A 21,380-nucleotide genomic window follows, 5' to 3' on the forward strand; every position below is an offset into this window, starting at 1 on the left:
CCCTGGGAAAGGGAACTTGCATATTCCCGCTGTGTGCTATCAAACAACACCCACCACGAGCCAGATCATCCGAATTCGTGGGCCTGAAGTTCACAACAGTCGGCACATGTACGGGATGAAGTGAATTCAGCCTTCGGTTGGGAGGAACAATATAGACAGATGGAGCAGCAAGAACGGACTTCCAGCTTGGGAGATTAAAAAGGCAATCCGAAGGCACTTCAAAACCCTTTATGTCCTGTTATCTTGGCTCTTTACCTGACTGGTAGTCCCTGCGTCGAGATTCATTACTTCAACTGGCCTCGTCTTATTCCAGAGCAGGCAGAAATAGCATCATCCCTTCGAATACCAAAATTCTGTCTGAGCTCTCCTTTCCTTTCAGCACTAATGTGAAGTAACCCAGCTTACGTCTCATCGCGATGCTAATTTCATCTCACAAATAGCACAGCCTGTCCAGCACCTTTTAACCACCATGAAGCTCAATTTCCTCCTTGCCGCGATAGCGATAGCTCCAGCAGCATTGGCTAGATTATGGGGCGGAAGAGGCGGTGATGATGATGACTTTGATCCTGTCGACAGGAAGCAAACCACCACTGTTTGGGAAACATTATCGCTCTATCCGTGGGAGATGTACGCCATCAGTACCATCGTATTGGTCGCGAATATCTACACCACCCCCGGGTACTCGACCTGGGACATTGTCAAGACAGATCTGTTCAGCACTACAAGCACGACATTCACCACCACAACCGTCACCCACATCCCTCACGTCGTCTATACGACAACTACCATACCAGGTGTCCCATTGGCTTTAGCGAAGAGGAGTACCGTATCCGAAACAGACTGGGTCACAGTCACCAGGGATCCTGATAATCCAGAAGGGACGACGGAGGCATCGTCTTCTTCAGCCACCCTCACCAATCCCCCGATGGGCTCACCACAGACGCCGCCGTCCTCAGCTCCCGCTACAAGTTCCCCAACGAGCTCTCTAGAGGCCCCGCCGCTAGGCAACTCAAGCACATCAGCCTCTCAGTCTCCCTCGGCCTCCTCAACGGTGTCAGGAGCTCCGCCGATCAACTCGACTGCTTCTTCAGAACCAGCACTAACTTCTCCTGCCACATCCGCCGAGTCTGCTTCAATTTCTCCCTCATCCTCTGAAGCACCACCAGCACCTGTCACGTCTTCCAAGCCACTTTCTTCGGCATCATCTTCTGAGCCACTCCCTCCTCCATCCTCTTCCGAGCCAGTCCCCAGTTCGTCCTTTTCTGAGTTTTCCCCTACCTGGGCCTGGACTACTGAGCATTTTCCGCGTCCCTCAACCGTTTGGACGCTCACACCTGGATTCAGCGCACCAGAATCGAGTACTGTTACCTTCGTACGTATGCCTGACCCCAGTTGTGGACGACATCTTCCTGGGCGGTGTATTCTTGGGAGAGGCACTGATACACGCTCCCGCTTGCCTCAGCGCTGTCATATTATATTTCTGGGGTTCGATACACTTCTTAACTTGAGAATACGCAGATTATCCCACCCCACTCAGGCACACACCTGTCAGTGCCCGTCCCCTCGAGCTCCGAGGAGGCTACCTGGGAGCCTACAACTGGCTTCCCGCCATTCACGCGCGTCGACTTCACGCCGTCGATAACAGCACCATTTACGTTGACATTGATCGAGCCCTCGGGTACAAGCAGTGTCCATTGCGACGATTCCTGGTGCTCCAGCGATGGCACCTCATAGTGAGTGTCCCTACTTACCAACCCTCGTTTCACCCGCATCCTCCCCGGTCGAATAAGATGTCGGGGAGCAACTGTGCTGATATTTGCTTGTAGCTGTATGCGCTGGGATGGCATTTCGGGTACCAATTCGGCCGGCCTCGGTACACCAGGCGAGGTTTTCACGACCATAGGCCCGTGTACCAAGACTATAGAGCGCCATGTGCAGGTGTCGACCATTCCTGCATTTACTACCGGCCCAGCTGTGACTCCCCTTCGACCAGATGGTCGACGGATGCGACTTGCCTAAGCTGGGCTCACTCTTTGACCTCGAGAACAACTGGGCACAGCGTCCTAGAGGGGTGACGAAGAGGGTGTAATTCATGCTTGCCAAGGCGCTGGATTATTTCAATGTTTTGACGGGCAGTCATTAGTGCGGTAATGTCCTAAGTTGATCGGCTACGACATCGCAATAATGTGGATTGGGATAGTCATGCAAGTGTTCAAATACTCAAACCCTATTTTGTTAAATACATTCGGGAGTGTGATATGTACAATATGTTCCGAATCCCCTGAGGTCTCGACCGCAGGGGTCTTAGATCGTCAAAGCCTCCTCACATCTTCTAAGCTGGGCCTGCAACGGTCTTGGTGATAGAGCCAGACTCTATGTAGACGCCAGAGAAGTAAAAGTCCTCATTGGCGTCAGAGTATCCATCACGAGGCAGCTCAAGAACGCCAAGGTGCCAGTCAGCCCCGTTCGATGAAGTCGAAGCCGACACTGGTGCGACCACCTGGGTCAGGTCAGCCGCCCCGGTAGAATGCCAGAGCCCAACCGTATTGGCCGAGAAATCCTATAGCGGCAGTGTCAGTCCAGGAGACAATCACTATATCAGGAAAATTTGGCGACTCACGATCTCGTAGGCAAAGTTGTAGAAGACATCAGGCTGCCACTCGTCCACGCTCCACTTGCTCTGCTGGCTGACCATCCACTGCAGCTTGGGGTTGCTGGTGCCGCTCTCGCCGCTGATCCAGCCCGACTTGAGCTCGGTGAAGTGGCTCTCAAAGAAGTTGATCTGGTGTTCCCTGTACACACTGGGCGCGTTCGTGTCCTTGCGCGAGATGGTAAAGTGATACCACACCTTGCCCTGATTTATGGCTGCGCTGGTCTGGGGGATGAGCTCGATGCGCCGCATGGTCTGGCCGTTCCAGTACGCCGTGCTGTCGAGCGTGAACTTGGCCCCTTGCTTGGACGAGGTGTCGGCCGGGTTGACGTAGTCGGGTGAGAGTTCTATGTACTTATCCACGGTTTCGGAGCCGTGGATGTAGTACTGGTATGGCCCGACCTGGTTGCTCCATGACCCTGTTTGAGATTAGTACAAGCAATGATCTGTATAGTCGTGTTCCAGCACTGAACGTGCCCAGGTCAGGGTATTGGAGTTATTGAAGGTAGCTCACAGTTGTTCAGGTCGCTAGCACTCGTAAAGTCGTTAAATCTGCCGTCCCTGTCTATAATGTCAGTATATCATCATGTCTTGTGGCATATCTCAGCTTATCCGAGAACTGTGCTATATAAAGGTCCATACGCTTTAATCGTATAGACCAATACATTCATACCATGCTTGGGGTACATTGAAATATACTATATCGGACAATGCCACAAGAGAAACTTACCAGATGACCGCGGCCTGGGAGACGGAAACAAGACTAGCGAGGAGGAAGCTGGTGAGTTGCATCTTGACGGTTGGCGAGAATCAATGTTGTCTAACAGCGTCTAAGGAAAGATCGTATGCTTTGAGGGACGCTCAGCAATTTATTTGAGCATGATCAGCGAGTCAACATCACCTCAGATGATTGTTCTAGGATTGGACTGGCTGCCCGTTCCGCCGCGCCGGATCGAATAGGGGGCATGACCCAAAATAACTGCCCGGAAAGCGTGCTGGTCAGCGACGTGACGATGCGGAACCTGAAGCAGCACTTCTCAATTTGGCCCTCAAGAGCTTCGTAATTCGACACCCCAGCTCCGAACCAGAATGCAGAATGTCCTGCGGAGTGGACGTTCCGTTGTGTAGGGATCTGCATAGGGATCTTCAAAGTGGGACACCCCTGGTGTAAGTCGGACCTCACCGGCGGGTGTGGTCTTTTAGCCTCAGGCCAGGGGGCCGAAGTACCGTTCCCGCTACGACTTCGGCACCGGGACTTGGAAAGCAATTATCCTGAATCAGCTCTTCTACGGTGTTATGTCTAAATGTGAAACAAAGTTTCCAGCCAAGAAAACATTCTATATTCGACGCCTGCTGGCGTGCTTACGCCTGGCACCCGTAATTTCCACCCATGAACAAGCACACAACCCAGACGGTGTATGACAGAAGTATGCGTCTCGCGTAATTCCGCTTACCATCTTTTGAGCTAACCAGTTGGTGGGTCTCAAATTCTATGAGGTAACATGCAAAGTGAAAGACGGTGAGCTCCCGTGCCTGTGTAGATATCTTGAGCATTCCTTTAACCTTGTGGGCATTTGTCAAAATCTTGAGGACCTCTACAAGCTGTATTCGAAGACGAAACTCAATTGCTCCTCAAATTTGGCCAGAACGAAAGTCGTGTAACAAAAATCCACACCAGGGCAGTACGTGATGTGAAGTGCAAAGGATAAATACACCGGTTTGTAGCCGTCAGGGGTCGGCGCAAACTGCGCAGCTTCCGAAGAATAGATAGAAACACGCAAGCCCAGGGATGACGACAGTGTAGATCTGTATTGCGCAGCAGCTTGGAGCTTTTCTGGGAGACGCAGCTGGCTGGCAGGCAATGGTCTCGTAGCGCAACATTGACGCCGTCCGCAACCTGTGGAGAGGCCGAACTCTGTGCGCGGGTGTAGCGGAGTAAGAGGCGCTTCACACAACGACCCGTGAGGCAGCGGAGCAAGATGTGGATGGCACATGGTTAGATGGATAGACACCAAGCAATCAGACGTTAATGTGGCGATGCTTGCAGCGGTGTAACAGACAAGCACGAGACTCAGTAGCACCTAGGCGGTGCTGTCATCAACACGTCGCTGCATGCGGTTGTTGTCTTCTGTAAGCCGGGTATAACTAGTGTTTGGTGTTCTTGTGTAGCTTTTGTATCACTGGGTAGAACTTGCTCTTGTGGTACACAAATTGCGCGCCTCTGCTCTGTCCATTCTTTGTCTTTCGAAGAGACTATAGAATGCATCTAATTCTGCAGTATCAGTATTGATAATCGAAACAGAAAACCTATCCAAACACCGTATGACAATCCAAAAGCGGCTTCTTCTACGAGCACCGACCAACCCCCAGAAAATTCAGTGAACTCTATGGCCATATGATGATACACTTTGAAGTAAAACGCCGAAATCAGTCGCTCCAGCCACGCCACCGCGCTTGCTCTTGGTAGAGAAACAGCCTTGACCAGCAACCTAAGCATAATCCATCCCGGAGAAGCTCTTGTTCCTCATCAACGTCGCTCTTTCCAGGCTAGCCCTTGGCAGCTGCTCGGTACTGCGCACCCTGTCGTAAGGCGCGCGATCGGCGCTTGGTGAACCCGGCGAAGACATACTGCCCTCTTCCGCGTCCGATGCCGCGTCATCTGCAGGTAGACTGGCTGGCTCGTCCTTAATCAGATGAATGAACCACGCCGAGGCCCCCACCGCGACACCGCCTATAGCCATCACGATGGCGATCGAGTGGTCGCCGGGTGTCCCTCTAGGCTTCTGGAATATTTTGAAGATGAGGCTCGAGCCGACCGTGGCGATGATCTGCGGCGCAGCAATGGCCATGTTGTGGATGCCTAGTATAACGCCTGCCTGGTCGGGCTCGCCTTCGGACCCGTCTAGTTTGTGGTCTTGGTCGGAAGTGTAACCGTCAAAGCCGGAAGCCGCATTGGAGGATGAGCCCGCGGCTCCCGGTGGCGAGAAAGCTCTTCTTTTCTGGCGGAGGAGCGCATCCCTTCGGCTGATCTCTGCACTGATGATTGCCCACGGTGCCCAGAGCGTCAGTGCCCAGGTGATGCCAACCAGGCCAACGAGCACTGTAGCTGCCGGTACTGTCCGGACAAGGACCGCGCAGAGCATGCTGCCCATGAAGAGCAGCTGTGAGAGCAGCCAAGCGCGGCGGAGCGTCAAGCCAGGGATAATTAAGCGATCTGTCCAAGCCTTCTTCTCTTCACCGCGATCCCGGAAAGAGGTGACCGGGCCCTCGCCCGGGGCTTCTCCTATGGGCTGGCTGTCATATGTTGGTGCGATGAAGAAAGGTAGAAAGACATTTGTGAGCAAGCTGGTGATTGAGAAAATCAGCAGCGCAAACGTCCCAACTCTTGTTGCCTTCTCATACAGCTCGTCAATCTCTTCGGGCGTCATGTTCGGGTTTTCTTCGAGAAATGGCTGGACATATATCTCGCCAATGTAGGACGATGTGTAGAATAGCATGGGGAAGAAGCCGATCCATGCGCAAAACTGGACAACACAGACCTTCTTGATCTGCGGCGGCAGCCTCTTCATGGATGCGAAGAGGCTGATGAAGAACGAGAACACACCAGTTTGCTTGCGGTTCGCTGTCTTAGGTTCTTCGAGCTGCGGATTCCTCTCTTTGATGAGCAAACAGCTCATCAACACTGTTGATCCTAGAGCGATGCTCGCTATGGCACAGAGGTCCTTGAACTGGGTGTTGCCCAGCCACCATGTGATCTGGGGCAAATTGACGTATCCCGCGATGTAGCCAATAATATTTCCAATCCCCGTCAACCTACTTGCCATTGAGTTGGCAGCTTCCTGCTGGTGAGCCGGGCAGCAGTCCACGATGAAGGCCCTGATTGCAGCTTGGACTAACGAGTATCGAATTAGTGACACTGACAGGTCGTCGACAGTAGCAGTAGCACATAAGGTTCCCACCCACCTGTGTTGATAGCAAAGTCAAGGATGTAGACCCATATCACCGCAACTACTATGGTGGTTACCTTGACGCCCTGAGACGTCGGATCAGCCCCAAAGAGGCTCAAGAAACCGCCGACAATATCCTTGGTCCAGGACAGGATCATGAGAGAGACGATTGTGGCGGCAGCCCCGCCGAGCATAAAGGGCTTCCGCTTCCCCCAGGGCACCCTGCAGTTGTCGCTCAGCATGCCTACGTACGGTTGTACCAGGGTGCCGGAAAGCGGCCCAGCGATCCAGACCAGTGCCATGAGCGACTTGCTCAGGCCAAGCGACATCAGGTAGGGAGAGCCATTTGAGAGCTCAACAGACCACGCAATCTGCAGTCCGCCTATACTGATGGTCAGGACCAGCAAGTACCAGAGGCTCTTTGTAGACTGAAACTCGTCGGGCTCCTGCGCCGAGGCGTGTCGCTCAAGAAAGCCATGCCGTTCACTGCCCCGATCGCTCCCGTCGGGCTCCGGGGAAAGGAGGGGCGATTGTTCGTTGACACCGCCGGGATTGTCTTCGCGGTCGGGGCCGTCGAGGGAGGAGCTACTACGGGTGGGGGTTGTGGGCCCTTGACTGCTCGTGGATGAGGTGTTAGGACCGTCGACCTCGGCGGAGGGGCGACCTTTAGTCGAAGACTCGGCAAATGGCGAAGTCATGCGTGACAAGGAGTGTGGAACAGTCCGGGTTGTCGGGCTCAACTGTGGCTGGAGTACCGGAGTGCTCGCGGTTTGCGAATGCGCGTTTCCGGTTGTGCCGCCGAACGAGTGAAAATGAATGGACGACAATATCGGCACGCCAACTGGATGTGCTACCGCGAGGCAATGGAAGAAGGAAGATCAAGTTCAGGGTAGGTACTATATGATATCCATGAAAGGGGGGATTGGAGTATAGGTGGTTGTCCAAGGACGAGATGAGGTTCAATGTAGAAGGGCAAGACGGAACTGACTGCTCGAGGTTAAGGTTGCGCTGCGGATTAGGTTCAGTTCGGGATGGCGGGCCATCATGCGACCAAGCAGGCCAAGTCAGAGGATGCCACGAGACTTCAAGGGTCCAATGCTGCGAGGTGTCAGGCACGACAGATGGGATGGCCAGTAGGGAGGTGAGAGACGTTCAGCAGACGGACATAATTAGAAGCTGGTGAGGCGTGTTCTGGCTGGCTGACACCAAGCGGCAGACGTCACAGCCCACCTGGGAGCGGCCACGCGATGCTGCACCCAGCCTGCAGGTACTCCGGGTAGTGTCTTTCGTCGTGTACCAAAGTACTCCATACTCCATGCTCCATGCTCCATACTCCGTCCGCCGTCCTCCATTCCCCACTCAAAACGGGCCGGCCAGAGCTCTAAGCAGTCGGCAGTCCATTCCAGAATCGTCCCTGTTTACCCCAGGATTCTATCTTCTGCATTCCCTACCTATCTACATACCTATCTCGACAGGTCTCCACAAACCCTTCCTCAAATGTTCACTCAGTTGTTGCACCGCATACTTTGTACGTAATAGTCTGTGCTCAACAACAGGCACTCCGTCTTTGCAGTCCAGAATAGCATATCGTAAACAGGCTGACAGGATGCATGGGTGATACCATCATTTGGTCAGGTGTCGAGTTGAATGTGACTGGTATCATCTGTGCAAGATCTTGCTGAAGCACTTCTCAGTCAGTCAAAACAGTCGCTCCATTTGTGAACGCAATGTCTGTGAGCCGCAGGTGAACACGAACGATCCTCTTGAATGAAGACTCTCCATCAGTTTCAATACTGTGTACAGCAAGTACCCAGGTATTTGACGGTACTGCGCAATGTTAAACAGCAACAGCAAGCTCCAGATCTTATTAAAACTGGCCCATATAACATCACGTGAAGCATTACGTATCCCTTGTTAACCTGGTCACCGAGCCCCCACTTGGACACTATCGACGTAACCTGCTGCGTAGCACCAACGAATCAACCTGGATCTGGGCCTGTCCTTGGTCTCCCTTCCTCTAAACTTCGGATAGGACCGAGAGAGGCCAGAAGTACAAGTGGCATTGGCCTAATTCCGTCCCAGAATAGGCAGCTTGATATACATGTACTGCCAACCCTTCTAGACCATCTGGGCGTCCATCGCATCACATCGGGCCCCACGACACTAACAAGTGCGATACTGCGATACTGCGATACACGTCTTGGCACTTCCTGGTGAACGCCTAGCCTGCAGTATCCGATCCCTTCGCGAGAGCTCGACCTCAACCACGCACAGCTTCAGCCTAACCAAAGCTTCAGCTCCCACCCCTCCCTCGTCTTCAACCTCACGACAACAGCATCGAATGCGGCGCCCGCCACCCTTGTGCCGCCACCCATGAGATACTTCTTGGTCACACCCATTCCCACTCACTCCGTCGACACCCCCTCTCTCTGATCTGACCCCGCCGGCGCCGGCTGGATCGCGACCATGCTGGCCGACGTCCTCGGCCACGCCGCCGACATTGCTCGGCGCGCCTCTGAAGATGCCGACCCGGACGGCGAGGACGCATCCCAGAAGGAGATCTACGCCTCGTGGGCCCTCTTCATCCTCATCGTGCTGCTCATAGTAGCTCTGTTCACCAGCTACTTCCTCCAGCAGAGGAAGGTCACTGCCATCCACGAGACTGTCGCCTCCATCTTTGCTGGTTCGTCCTCGGCCTCCCCCACTCCCTGGCCTTCCATACACCTTAGAGCTGTTACTGACACCCGCCAGGCATGGTTGTTGGGTTGACACTTCGGGTCGCCGGTGGTGAGAACCTACAGAACCTCGTCAGCTTCGACTACCAGATCTTCTTCAACCTGCTGCTGCCCCCCATCATCCTCTCGTCAGGTTACGAACTACACCAAGCCAACTTCTTCCGGAACATTGGTACGATCCTGACATTTGCGTTCGCCGGCACCTTCCTCTCCGCCTTCACCATCGGCGTTATTCTATGGCTGTACACACGGGTCCCCCTCGATGGCCTAAACATGGGTTGGACGGATGCAATCGCGGTCGGCGCAACACTATCTGCTACGGACCCTGTCACCATTCTCGCCATCTTCACCTCCTACAAGGTCGATCCCAAGCTATACACCATCATATTTGGCGAGGCCATTCTCAACGACGCCATTGCGATCGTCATCTTCGAGGCCGCTCAAAAGGCAAAGAACGGTGACAAGGAGATGTCCGGGCTGGCAAGCCTCTTTTATGGTATCGGCACTTTCCTGTTCGACTTCTTCGGCAGCTTGGCTATCGGCGTTGCTGTCGGAATCGGTGCTGCGCTGTGTCTGAAATACACATATGTCCGGAGATTCCCCAAGATTGAGAGCTGTCTGATAGTCTTGATCGCCTATTCGACCTATTTCTTCTCTCAGGCCATCAAGATGTCAGGCATCGTCTCTTTGCTCTTCTGCGGCATCACTCTCAAGCACTATGCCTACTTCAACATGTCCCGGAGAACCCAGCTTACAACCAAGTACCTGTTCCAGGTCCTTGCGCAGTTGTCAGAAAACTTTATTTTTATTTACCTAGGCCTCTCACTTTTCACCGGAGAGGATCTTGAGTACAAGCCTTTGCTCACCATTGTCACCGTCTTGGCTGTGTGCGCTGCGAGATGGGTTGCGGTATTTCCCTTATCACGAGCCATCAATTGGTTCATCCGCTACAAGGCCCAGCGCCGAGGAATCATGGACCAGCCAGATGAATTGCCCTACAACTATCAGGCAATGCTATTTTGGGCTGGACTTCGAGGTGCCGTAGGTGTGGCTTTGGCGGCGCTCATCACTGGAAATGACAGATTTGCACTGAAGGCAACAGTCTTGGTGGTGGTGGTGTTGACGGTGATCATCTTCGGAGGCACAACGGCTCGAATGCTGGAAATCTTGAATATCCGCACGGGTGTGGTGGAAGAGATCGACTCGGATGATGAGTTCGATATCGAAGCTATCGGTGGAGGCAGCTACTATAAGCGCTCGGGCACAGGGATTGGATATATACCGCGACGGACGAATTCGACCTTGTCTTTAGGTCGGGTGGATGGCAACTCTAACGGGAGGCGCAACGGTAGCAGTGATCCTCACAGCTGGTCGTCAGGCCACCGAAGCCCGCATGGATTCGACCGGCCAGCGAGTATAAGCCGGAAGGGCTCTAGAGCCAACTTCCCCGACCCTGAACAGTCTGACCTGCTCGGCAGTAACTCTGCCAGCGTCACAGACTCTGACTTGGGCAGCGACGTCGATATCTCCGACCTGCCGCCTGCCGCTCCGAAACGACGGGCGAGCCCTGTACCACCGACCAGCGTTCCACCTGGTGAGAGCTCAGCAGCCTCTCAGCCGGTGCTCTCGGGGACACGGGAGAGAGCCGCCACCTTGACCGAAGGGGCCAAATCAGCAGCAGGCGCTATTAAGCAGCTACTTACCTCGGAAGATCCCTCGGCTCTCTTCAGGCAGCTGGATGAGGACTACATCAAGCCGCATCTGTTGCTCGACGACAGCCGAGGAAGAGGGAGTGGCAATGGAGGCGCGGGGCCGAGCGGCTAGACATTGAGTAGACTTTTCAAACTTCTTGAGTAAATGTTATATTAGAGCATCTGCGGCGTTCAGGTGTCCAATTTGGGATGGTTTTGGGAGGGAACTGGCATGTGTAGGTGCGCGCGCAATGCCCTGGTTGTAGGTGCGACGCGATGTACTGTATGCTTGGGCATAATAGACCCCAAGGCATCTAGCATCTAGACAGTGAATATCAACAGAATCTAAGCCACCGATGACCCTGCTTCCGATTTTACCGCACCTCGTTTTTGCAATGTGAGTGACCAACGCCTCTCCCCTTTATTTCTTTGTTTTTCCTCGCCCAACGGAAACAGAGGTACGTTGATCAAGGGTGCTCCTCGGCCCACCTCCTGAACCACTCCAACGCCTCCGGATTCGCAACACTGGCATTCGTCTTAACCTCCATACCGGAGAGGATCTGCTTGACAGCGACCTCGATCTTCTTGCCATTGCCCGTCTTGGGGACACCCGCGGGGCCGCACTCCTCGACGACGGCGGGGACGTGGCGCGGGCTGAGCTGGGCCTTGATGACGGCGCGGATCCGCGCGTCCGTGTCGCCCTTCGCGAAGGCCTTGCCCGGCGCCATCACGACGAAGAGGCAGACCGTCTCGTCCTTGTCGACGTCCGGCCGCCGCCGGCCCACGCACACCGAGTCCTCGACCTCGGCCGCGAAGAACTTGGTCAGGATGTTGTAGATCTCGGCCGAGCCGAAGCGGACGCCTGCGGGCTTGAGGACGCCGTCGCTCCTTCCGAGCATTTTCACTTTGGGAGGCGAAGTGTGTTAGAGTTTTGGCGACGGGATACGGAGTGATAGGTTTAGGTGGTACAAGGGGCATGATAGTAAAATGGCACGGTGCTGAGAAGATTGATGTACTCACGGCCGCCGGTTGAGGTGATTTGGATAAAATCACCGTGATGCCATATTCCTGGAAAGCGTTCAAAGCTGGGAATTGTTAGCTTGTGAGTATAGGTTTGATGTGGACAGGCAAAGTGGTATCTGGGTGCGAAAACAGCCAGGAGAAGACTTACTAGGCAGAACGGTACTTCTCGTTACCATTCTCCCCGTAAAACGTCAACGGCTGGCACGGGAACGGCTTCACGCAGACCAGATCCCCAGGCGCATCGGGAGGGTCCACAGGCCTGGGATCGTCGGCCGCGGAGGTGCTGTCCACAACCTTGATGGCCATCCCCAGCCCGGCGCACTGGATCTCGCCCACGCGGACGGGCACCAGCGGGCAAGGGGCGCCGAACAGCGAGATGATGTCGGTGCCGCCGGTGATGGAGCCCAGGTTGATCGTCTTGGGGAAGGCCTCGTAGACGAAGCTGAAGGTCGAGGGGGGCAGGGGCGACGCGGTCGAGTAGATGGCCTCGAGGTGGCTGAGGTCCAGAGATGGGTCGTCGACGGGGCGGACGTTGTTGGCCTCCAGGGCTACCAGGTATGCGGCGCTTGTGCCAAAGTGTGTGACCCGCAGCTCAGAGAGGAGCTTTGGTATTGAGGAGTACCCGTGGGGCCTGAAGGGCGAGCCCGAGTACAGGACGAGGGAGGCACCAACCGCCAGGGCGGAGACACTCCAGTGCCACATCATCCAGCTCGTGGTGGTGTAGTAGAGCATCCGGGACGCCGGCGAAACGGAGCAGTGAAGGAAGTGCTCCTTCTTGTGCTGTATGAGTGTCCCAGCGGCGGTATGAATGATAGCCTTGGGCAAGCCGGTCGTTCCCGAGGAGAAGAGGATATACAGAGGGTGTGAGGGCGGCAGCTGCTCGAAACGGAGTTGATCGTCTGATGAGCTGCCGAGGAAGCTCTCGTACTCCTCCACCCTCGCGACCTTGCCCCTCAGGTCCTCGAGCCCGAGGTCCCCGTCCGGGAGATTTCTGATAACTATGACCAGCTCGAGCCCCTTCTTGGTGAGCTCCGACACTATCTCCGACGTCTTTGCCGTGCTCGACCACTCCTTGCCGTTGTAGACCATCCCGTCGTCCGCGAACAGCACCTTCGGCCCGAGCTGCGCCAGCCGGTCAAGCACGGCCGAGACGCCGTTGTCGGGGCTGATTCCCGACCAGACGGCCCCGATTGATGCAGCGGCCAGCATAGCAACTAATGCCTGAACATGGTTGGACACGTAGCCCGCCACGACATCGCCCTGCTTCAGCCCCGCGGCCCGTAGCGCGTTGGCGCAGCGGCGAACGGCTTCCCTCAGCTCCGCCCACGAGGTCTCGACGACGTCGCCGGATCTCTCCGTAGCGGTGATGACGGCAACCCCGGAGGCGTCCACGTCCACGTTGGCCGGGAAGAGCAAGTTCTCGGCAAAGTTGAGGCGCGCGCCCGAGAAGAAGTCCGGCCGGGGGAACATGGCCGCCCCACCGCCGCCCGGCAGCACGGCATCGTACGGGTGAGAGCAGGTGACGCCGCAGAACTCCCACGCCTCCCCCCAGAACTCGGCGGTGTTGTCGATCGACCACTGGTACAGCATGGGGTATGTCTCCAGCTTGATCTCATACTTGCGGCTGACATGGCGCATGAACCGGGCGAGCTGTGTGTCGAAGGGGCTGGGGTGTTTCCACAGAATGGGAGCACCCCCCTCCGGATCTACATATTCGTTTGGGGAGTCTGTCATGCCGGAGTCTGGAGACCTAGACTGAATAGGGCACCAGGTGGTGGAAGAGGAGGATAGCAGGCGAGGTAAGATGGGGGTTCATAAAGGTGAATGGACGAGGTGAGTTGAGAGATAGTCCGTGGAGCCCGGACCCTCCCGGTGGGGGTGGACATTCTGGGATTGAGGTTGTCCGAGCCGCCGACGATACCCGTCTCACACCGTAGCTGACATCCCTTTCATTGCAATAAAAAAAGGAGCCTCGGAAGAGACTGAAAACTGAAGGAGCAATTCGGAGATCATGTCGCTATACGACCGAGTTGTGCTGTTGGGGACCAACCCACTCTGGTAAGAGGGTGGGCAGCAGCTGGATGGGTTCTTATCCCATCCGGACAGGACACTCATGAAATAAGAACCTCACATAAAATAGGTCATGTCTAATTGAGCTGGGACCTCTAAGCTCGCGTGGGTAATTGAAGATTGCAGAAGAGGACAATGGGAGACCTCGTCAGATATTGTTGTTGCTTCTGCAATGCCTTGCAGACTATCCCATCGGACGCTCTTCACACAGATGTTCTATCTAGTATAGGAAGTAAATGTGGGCAGTCACACTAATTCTGGCATCTACAATCTGCGTACACAATGCTCTCAAAGGCTGTCAAGGGTCAGACATACTGCCCAATAATCTCCATGAAGGCAGGTGGGAATCAACATGTAGAATGTGATCTGTAATTGATCTATTTTGTTGGGCTTTCCCCAAGAGCTTGAAAGAGGCATGATTGCCTCGGGGAAGATGGAAGGGGGGGGTCCCCCTGCAAGGCCAGGAGGCGTCGCGCAGACTCCTTTCCCAGACCCCCCCTCCCAGTCCCTTCGCCCTCATCTTCATCCCGACTGCAAGCTGGGCTGGCCCCCTCGGGGTACAGCAGGTTGATGCAGTCATTAGCAGGAGCGGAGCTGCTTGAGAGCCTCCCCGATGCACCCTTCGAAAGCCTGGCTGTATGTGCCGCGCAGTGTGCAGTGCCTGTGCGCCAGCATCCTCGATCGGCCTTCTGTTTCCACGCGACCCTGGCGCCCGCCCAGTGCTGTTGATCCCGCCCCGAGTCCAAAAGGGGGGTGGTGACCTTCACAACCCCCCGAAAACGCCGGTTCCAAAAGTGCAAAATCCCCTTGAGGCACGCCGTCTCCAAATGCAGATGCGCTGGTATCATGACTTTCCATTATAACTCCGTAGAACAGGCGGCTGCTCCCTCAACCCTCGAGAATTTGTCCACACCTTGGCCGCCCTGCCAGCCCTGCCCTGGTCCGTGAACACTGACCATCCGCGTTTCTTCTTGCACAATGACACCGGCGTATATACAATAGCGTCGGATCCGAACAGCCCTTCCGTGATAAACACCAAGCGAGCCTAATAATGCTGCTGCAAGAAATGAGATTGCGATCGTACAGCCCCTCTTGACTGGTGTCCCTGAATATCTCAGGATAGACGTATCTAGCACCAACCGGGGGGAAAGCAAGTGGGCAGCTCTCTCTCTTTTGTTTGCACGTGTGCTATCCTCCTTGTTGTCCAACCCTCACCACGGGTGGACCCACCAGCTGTCATTACTGCTCCAAAACCTGTTGCTTCAACCCCTCATTTTCACGCTTCATGGCCTCCTCATGGGAGCCATCGCCTCACTCTGCGGTTGGCGATGTCCCATTCACGCTGGCGCCCTCAGACAAGACTCCGTTAGTCGCGGCCACTTGCTGGCTCTTCTGTTCCATCTCAAACCACTTCTCTGCTTCCTCATTTTCACGCTGCAGGTCCTGTTCCTGGCGGAGCCTATCCTGCTCAGCTTCGTCGGCAAGCCGTTGAGCTTGTTCCTGCTCGCATGAGAGTTCTGCTACCTGAGTCGGGGTCATGTCAACATCCATCGCCTCCTCTGGGGGTGGCGGCGGCGGCGGCGGGCTTGAATCCTCCATCGTGTCATCGTCCTTCAGACGCTTCACCGACGGTGGCTCATCAGGAGTGAGACTAGCATCTAGGAGATCATCTTCGTCTCGCTTTCGCTTGCGCTCCGGAGAACCTGTTGCGCCGTCTTCGGCGTCACTAAGGACAGGGAGTTCGTCACCAGCAGGCTCGGTGGTGCCTGGCGTTTCCACAGATGCGATGGCTTCGCTATTCGGCTCCTTCGTCTTTTCGTGGCTCGGTCCCGCTGCACGTTCTGCCTTCTTCCGCTTTTCGAGCTCGTGGTACTTTTGTACTGCACGGTCGAAGAATTCTTTCACGAATTTGCGGATCTTCTTCTCCTGTTTCTCAGTGATACTGGTAGGGTCTTCTACGCGTTTGTTCTTGTAGTCTGAAGCCACCAGCTTCTTGCTGACGTCTTTGGCGAACCTCTTAAGTTCCTCTTTGGGTAACTTGTGGCGGAACCTATCCACGACAGGCTTGATGTGTGGGAAGAGCTTGACTGCATGTCAGTTGACAGGGTCAGGGCGGCGAAGTGATAGACGTACCGTGTTCTCATAGATCTTCATCTGCTTTTCGACCGGCAGAGAACGCCACTTTTCCTTCTTGACATCTGGGACGGGAGTGCTCTGTCGCTGTGGGGTTAGTGAGGCAGAGGGCTTAGGCGTAGGCTCCTTGCTGAGGTTCTCAATGATATCCATGACCGCCTGATCGTGTTGTTGCTTCTTCGAAGGCACCTTGGCCGCCTGGGCCGGCACAGTTGGGCGTTGCCAGGTCACGGTCCCGCCTTGGGAGTAGTAATACACCTTCCCCTCCGCGTCTTTGGCCATAAACCAACCTTGTGGCAGAGCATTGCCGGTTGGGAATACCCGTCGCGGCCGCGGAGCAAAGTATGCTGCATTTCGCTGTGGGATGTTGCTCTTCGGGCCCTTTGGAATTACTACTCCAGGCGCGATGACCGGCTTCGACTGTGTCTCTTCCTTGTGGTCGTGCTTTCGGCGTTCCTCGAAAGAGTTGGCGGGCTGGGCGGCGGGGTCAAATTTCCTTCGAGGAATCCGGTAAGCCGTCTCCAATTTGCTCCACTCTTCCAGTAGGCGCTTCGATTCGGCCGCCACCTCCTCATGTTCCGATGGGGTGAGACTCTCAACCACTGCCTCAATGTTGGAATCGGCAATCTTATTCCTCGTCAACCGTGGAAACTTGTAAAGTATGTCGAGAATCTGTAGAACAATGTTGTTGTCATCTCTGAAGGCGTTGAGCGTCGTTTTGAGGATCTGGTAGCCGTGCATCTGCACAACCCTGTTGCGAACCCGGTCATCGTCGGCGTTCTGAATGCGCTGTAGCAATTTGACGGCAATCCATTTTTCCTTGCACTGCATCAGGGCGGCCATGACCTTAGTGACACCGCTCTCATCGAGGCCACGAAGCTGCACGCTATTGACGTACTCTTCCTCGTCCTCGGTGGGCTTCTTTTTGCGGGGTTTCTTCGCGACAGTGGTATCCCAGCTGTCGCCATCGTCGATACCCAGCGCCTCAATGGTCGCAAGGGGCAATTTGGTGGCACGCTCTGTCTGGGTCTTGCCGCCAATGAACCCTGTGCAATTTGGCTCACCACAGTAGCAGGGCTGCGGGTCAGCGCCGTAGCGGTCCACGTTGTAGTTGAAGACCAGTTCTTCGCCGGCCTTGACTGCACGGCCGGTGAAAATGCCCATGCGCAATTTTTCACCAACCACCCACTTGTCCACGTAGCAGTTTGGGTTGCAGGAGTGATTGCAGAACCGCCCCAGGTTGCCCTTTTTGGTGGCGTCGACAAATTCAGTCCTCGTCAGCGACATGAAATAGAAATGCTTGATACCTTCTTGATCATACTGCATCATTCTTCGTCGGAAAGTAGGCTCGTTGATGACTTCACCAATGTACTCGAACACGAAATCATTGGGCTGCAGGTCGACATCGGCCCTGAGGCCGAAGCCCTTCTTCTCAGTCTTGATGACAGAAACACGTGCAAATTGTTTGCGCTGGAAGCGCTGATTCTGGCAGCCGGAGCCGCAGTTGCAGTCGCCATCAACACACTCCATCTTGGTCGCTCGATTGATGCAGTCAGAGTCTTCACCACAGGCGTGGTTCTGGCCATTGTCTGTTCACAGAGGTCAAAAACAAAGGCCTAATGAATGAGGTCGACGACAGTGCAGGCTTGATGAGGGGGAACTTACGCCATTCTTCGGCGCAATCACAATCCAACGCATCATGTTCTGACGACCCCATGTGTTTCGCCCCGTACAGGCAGTCGGGGATGACCTGAAAGGCCGCCATGGACTCTTCTGTGACATCTGGAAGGTGGCTGAACAGGGGCGGTGTACGAGTGACGGCTTTGGAGGAATGTTTTCTCGAGAGTTTGGGCGCAGGATCGTTTTCGGGTGTCGAGGTGCTCTCGTTGTCTGCCTTTGCTCCTGGCGACAGACTCGAGGATCTCGAGGGCTTCGACTCGTTGGGGGAGGTAGAAGCACTGCGCCTCGTCTTGAAAGCCGACATGTTCTCCCTCAGACCGTCCTCCATCTTGACGGCTGGAGACGCATCTGCCTTGCGATCCTCCGCGTCCATCCTGTCTGCTCGGGCGAGCTCTAAGAGTCCTACAGTGGCAGTACGTGGTTGCGACTCAGACGTGGATTAATGTGGCAAGGGGACGGGCGCGAGGGTGCAAGGGCGAGTCGGTGAATGCTGGCGCGGTCCATAGACGTGTACGCGTACGTGCGATGCAGAGAAAAGAATGCTGGAGCAGGAGCAGGACCGGAGGCCGAAGGCGAATTGCAAAGGCGAACCGCAGACGGGGAAGTGGGAGAGGAAAGGGAATGGTCGAGGCTAAGCAGAGACCAGAGAGACCAGAGACGAGACGGCAGGGTTCGCTATCGGACTTGGTGGCCCAGTATCTTCGACATGGCAGGTCCTGGCTTCAGAACCCGTTGTCTGCGACTGTTTCCGAGTTCTGAAATTCAATTCTCTGTGTGTATGCCGTGGCGGATGATTACAATCGCAACCTGGGTTTTGGTCTGTTGGTCGCAAAGAGTGCGGGTCTGGATGGTGGAAAGGTTCAGGTCGGCTCTTACTGGCGCAAGTCGCAGAAGATCACCAGTCCTAAAGCATTGACGGATCCCTGCATTCACTCGTCGATGTTGCAGCAGGGCCCCAATCAGTGCCTGCCGGACTTAAGTGTGCCGCCCCGACTGCCCGATAGCGCGGAAAAAAGTGCGGAGGGGCGTGGATGAGCGGGGAGGGGGGGTCAGTACCAGGAGATTGGGGTAGCCCGCAATCCAGGAGCGCATCTCAATTTGCTCTTGGTTGATGGCCTCATGATGCTTGTATTCTTGTATTGAATGTGTTGTGAATAGCTTCACACAAACATCAAGTTCTTATACCAAATGAAGATTCAAGCAGTGTCCCTTGTCGCCAGGGACAAAGCTTATCAATCACACAACTCCAGCGCAACACCCCGACCTGGCTGAATTAGAATCAGTCATCGACAGCAAATGGATAGGGCACCAGAGTGGTGAAGCTCTGTTTTTGTTTTGAAATCCGGAGTACACAGAGCATAATAATAGCATGACCCAGGTCTAGTATATCAGACCTTCGTACCTTGTTGGCTGTCAGTCAAGGAGCACTTGCGAGGTGACTGGTGGCCTTCCTTGAGTGTCTCCATTCAAAGGAACACTAGAATCACATTAGACCAAGACCGTCCCCTCTCAATCGCACATAGCTCAGTCCGAAGGCTTGCTGTAGCAGCAGATACGTGTAGTATAGCAATTTTCAGGCCACTATGATGTTATGATTGTGCATGGTATTACTGTGGGTTGTTTGCTTCGCAGACAGACATCCACCCTGCCCTCGAGGGATCTGCTGGTGGCAGAGGCATGGCCACAGGCTTAACAATGGAAATACCTTGGAGACTGACCTGATGATTCAGTGAAGTCGTTCATTCATCCATCGTGGAGAAGTCTGCGCAATGATGCAGACTAGCGGTGCTCGTGACCAGTGATGGTAGCAGCAAGAACATAGCGTGCCGTGTTTGTTACCATCGAGAGTGTCTGCTGAGAGATAGTGTTTGCCAGCTTCCTGGCGGGGAAAAGCAAGTCTACTGACGTGGCGGCTGGAGGATGGCCACACGCAACTGCACGCAGAGACGGTAGGTCGGCTGAAGCGCCGGATGAGATAGTAGAACGGAAGCTTCTGTCGTGGCCGGCTACAATGCCAACGCATTGTGCAGACAGGTTGACCGGTCGGATATAGGGTGGAGAACCTTGGTCGGGAGCACGGAGCGGTGAGCATCAAGGATAAAAGATATCAACCTGGTGTGTTCCCACATCGACCGGGCCCAGGCAAGCAGCAGTTCATTTGCAGAGTGCAGAGTGCAGAGTCAACTTCTTTGTTCGCAGTCGAGCCATGCATGCGGCTCAGTCCTACCACAAGAACTGCTGGCTTGTGCTCAAGCAGCCATGATCATCGACGGCCAGCCTGACGGCTCTCATTGGTGTGCGCCGTCTGTGACGGACAACCACTGAGATGCTGCAGCGCGGTGGCAGAGAGAAATCCTGTCCCACCGGGCCTGGCTTACGAAAGACGGCCTTGTCTGAGGACGAAAGTCTGATTGGACCGCAAGTCGCTTGTAAGGCGTCGGCCGCACGCCTATCTCGTGAGTTGCCATTCCCAGGGAGGGCAACGTCCAAGATGACGCCCAGCTTGGTTCGTCATTCTGGAGACTTTTAGTGCCGCTGGTGAGCACTGAATGTGTGATGACTTTCAGCTAACACGGGGCACCGCAAAGGCCAGCCAGACAGACGGTGAGTGCTGGTGAAGGGGGTATCAGGTGCCCCCGCGGGTGGGCTGGGACAGAGCCCATTGGCCTGCGGGGCGCAACAATCTGCAGTCAGTGATGCGATGCCAGCACGGATGCGACGTGCGTGCAGCCAAAGCAGAGACACACACAGAGAGAGACCTGTCTAGCATCTCGAGCCCTGATACCGCATTAGATCTCCTGCAGCAGGGCCGGGTGCTAGCTGCATGCCTGGTCCCGATTTCGGTTTCGATCTCAGTTCCGATGCGAGTGGATATCGTGTCATGGCATGAGTGAGATTCTGGGGAAAAAGATGACAGGCAGAGGCGGCGCATATTGTGCTGATGTGGATGGCGAGGGAGGGACGAGAGAAGAAGGGACTGGAAACTGGGGCGACGATCTCAGCCTCGACCACCGACACACCCTGGCCGCTGTTTTTTATCTCCGTCACGCGAAGCAAGGAAAAGGCTGGACCGAGCGTCGTGGCTCGTCTCGTTTCGTTTCCTTCCTTCTGGATTTGGGGAAATTGCCCAAACTGGAATTGGGCGTCCTCGAATTATGAACACCCCAGCTCATATCTTCGTTGGACAAATTGTGCAACATTCGAGATTCACACCGGCGAAGTCGAAGTCGAGGATAATCACTCGCGATCCTTGCACCGACCAAATATTGGAACATCCACCCCCAGCCCACATCTCATTTCACACGGCCCGTGGGCATATTTCTCACTCCTTCGATTTACGAGCAGGCAATCAATCAATCAATCACAGCTGCTCCTGAGCGGCCTCCCAACCACCCCGTGGAACTGAGTCACTTCAGTGAACCATCAACCAAGCGAGCGAGCGAGCGACCGA

At 55.0% G+C, this 21,380-nt stretch overlaps 6 protein-coding genes across 6 annotated transcripts; 2 read left to right on the top strand and 4 right to left on the bottom strand.

Annotated features, from left to right (window-relative positions):
- Positions 1 to 469: 469 nt before the first annotated feature.
- Positions 470 to 2,019, top strand: J7T55_009606 (uncharacterized protein; the record flags this gene model as incomplete). The annotated part of the gene is made up of 3 exons (XM_053132681.1): positions 470 to 1,250; positions 1,538 to 1,733; positions 1,827 to 2,019. 3 exons carry the CDS (start codon positions 470 to 472, stop codon positions 2,017 to 2,019), a joined length of 1,170 nt encoding a protein of 389 aa, XP_052989438.1.
- Positions 2,020 to 2,332: 313 nt separating this feature from the next.
- J7T55_009607 (uncharacterized protein) lies at positions 2,333 to 3,442 on the bottom strand (the record flags this gene model as incomplete). Its single annotated transcript, XM_053132682.1, has 4 exons — positions 2,333 to 2,560; positions 2,621 to 3,069; positions 3,165 to 3,211; positions 3,381 to 3,442. The coding sequence occupies 4 exons, from the start codon at positions 3,440 to 3,442 to the stop codon at positions 2,333 to 2,335; spliced, it is 786 nt and encodes a 261-aa protein (XP_052989439.1).
- Positions 3,443 to 5,139: 1,697 nt separating this feature from the next.
- J7T55_009608 (sucrose transporter) lies at positions 5,140 to 7,295 on the bottom strand (the record flags this gene model as incomplete). The annotated part of the gene is made up of 2 exons (XM_053132685.1): positions 5,140 to 6,542; positions 6,614 to 7,295. 2 exons carry the CDS (start codon positions 7,293 to 7,295, stop codon positions 5,140 to 5,142), a joined length of 2,085 nt encoding a protein of 694 aa, XP_052989440.1.
- Positions 7,296 to 9,063: 1,768 nt separating this feature from the next.
- J7T55_009609 (sodium hydrogen exchanger 3) lies at positions 9,064 to 11,156 on the top strand (the record flags this gene model as incomplete). Its single annotated transcript, XM_053132686.1, has 2 exons — positions 9,064 to 9,280; positions 9,349 to 11,156. 2 exons carry the CDS (start codon positions 9,064 to 9,066, stop codon positions 11,154 to 11,156), a joined length of 2,025 nt encoding a protein of 674 aa, XP_052989441.1.
- Positions 11,157 to 11,490: 334 nt separating this feature from the next.
- J7T55_009610 (cetoacetateligase) lies at positions 11,491 to 13,780 on the bottom strand (the record flags this gene model as incomplete). Its single annotated transcript, XM_053132687.1, has 3 exons — positions 11,491 to 11,927; positions 12,044 to 12,108; positions 12,195 to 13,780. The coding sequence occupies 3 exons, from the start codon at positions 13,778 to 13,780 to the stop codon at positions 11,491 to 11,493; spliced, it is 2,088 nt and encodes a 695-aa protein (XP_052989442.1).
- Positions 13,781 to 15,427: 1,647 nt separating this feature from the next.
- Positions 15,428 to 18,302, bottom strand: J7T55_009611 (uncharacterized protein; the record flags this gene model as incomplete). The annotated part of the gene is made up of 3 exons (XM_053132688.1): positions 15,428 to 16,198; positions 16,250 to 17,838; positions 17,915 to 18,302. 3 exons carry the CDS (start codon positions 18,300 to 18,302, stop codon positions 15,428 to 15,430), a joined length of 2,748 nt encoding a protein of 915 aa, XP_052989443.1.
- Between the last annotated feature and the right edge of the window lie 3,078 nt (positions 18,303 to 21,380).

This window comes from Diaporthe amygdali (assembly GCF_026229845.1).
Source record: "Diaporthe amygdali strain CAA958 chromosome Unknown NODE_32_length_550834_cov_65_698784, whole genome shotgun sequence".
Lineage (NCBI taxonomy): Eukaryota > Fungi > Ascomycota > Sordariomycetes > Diaporthales > Diaporthaceae > Diaporthe > Diaporthe amygdali.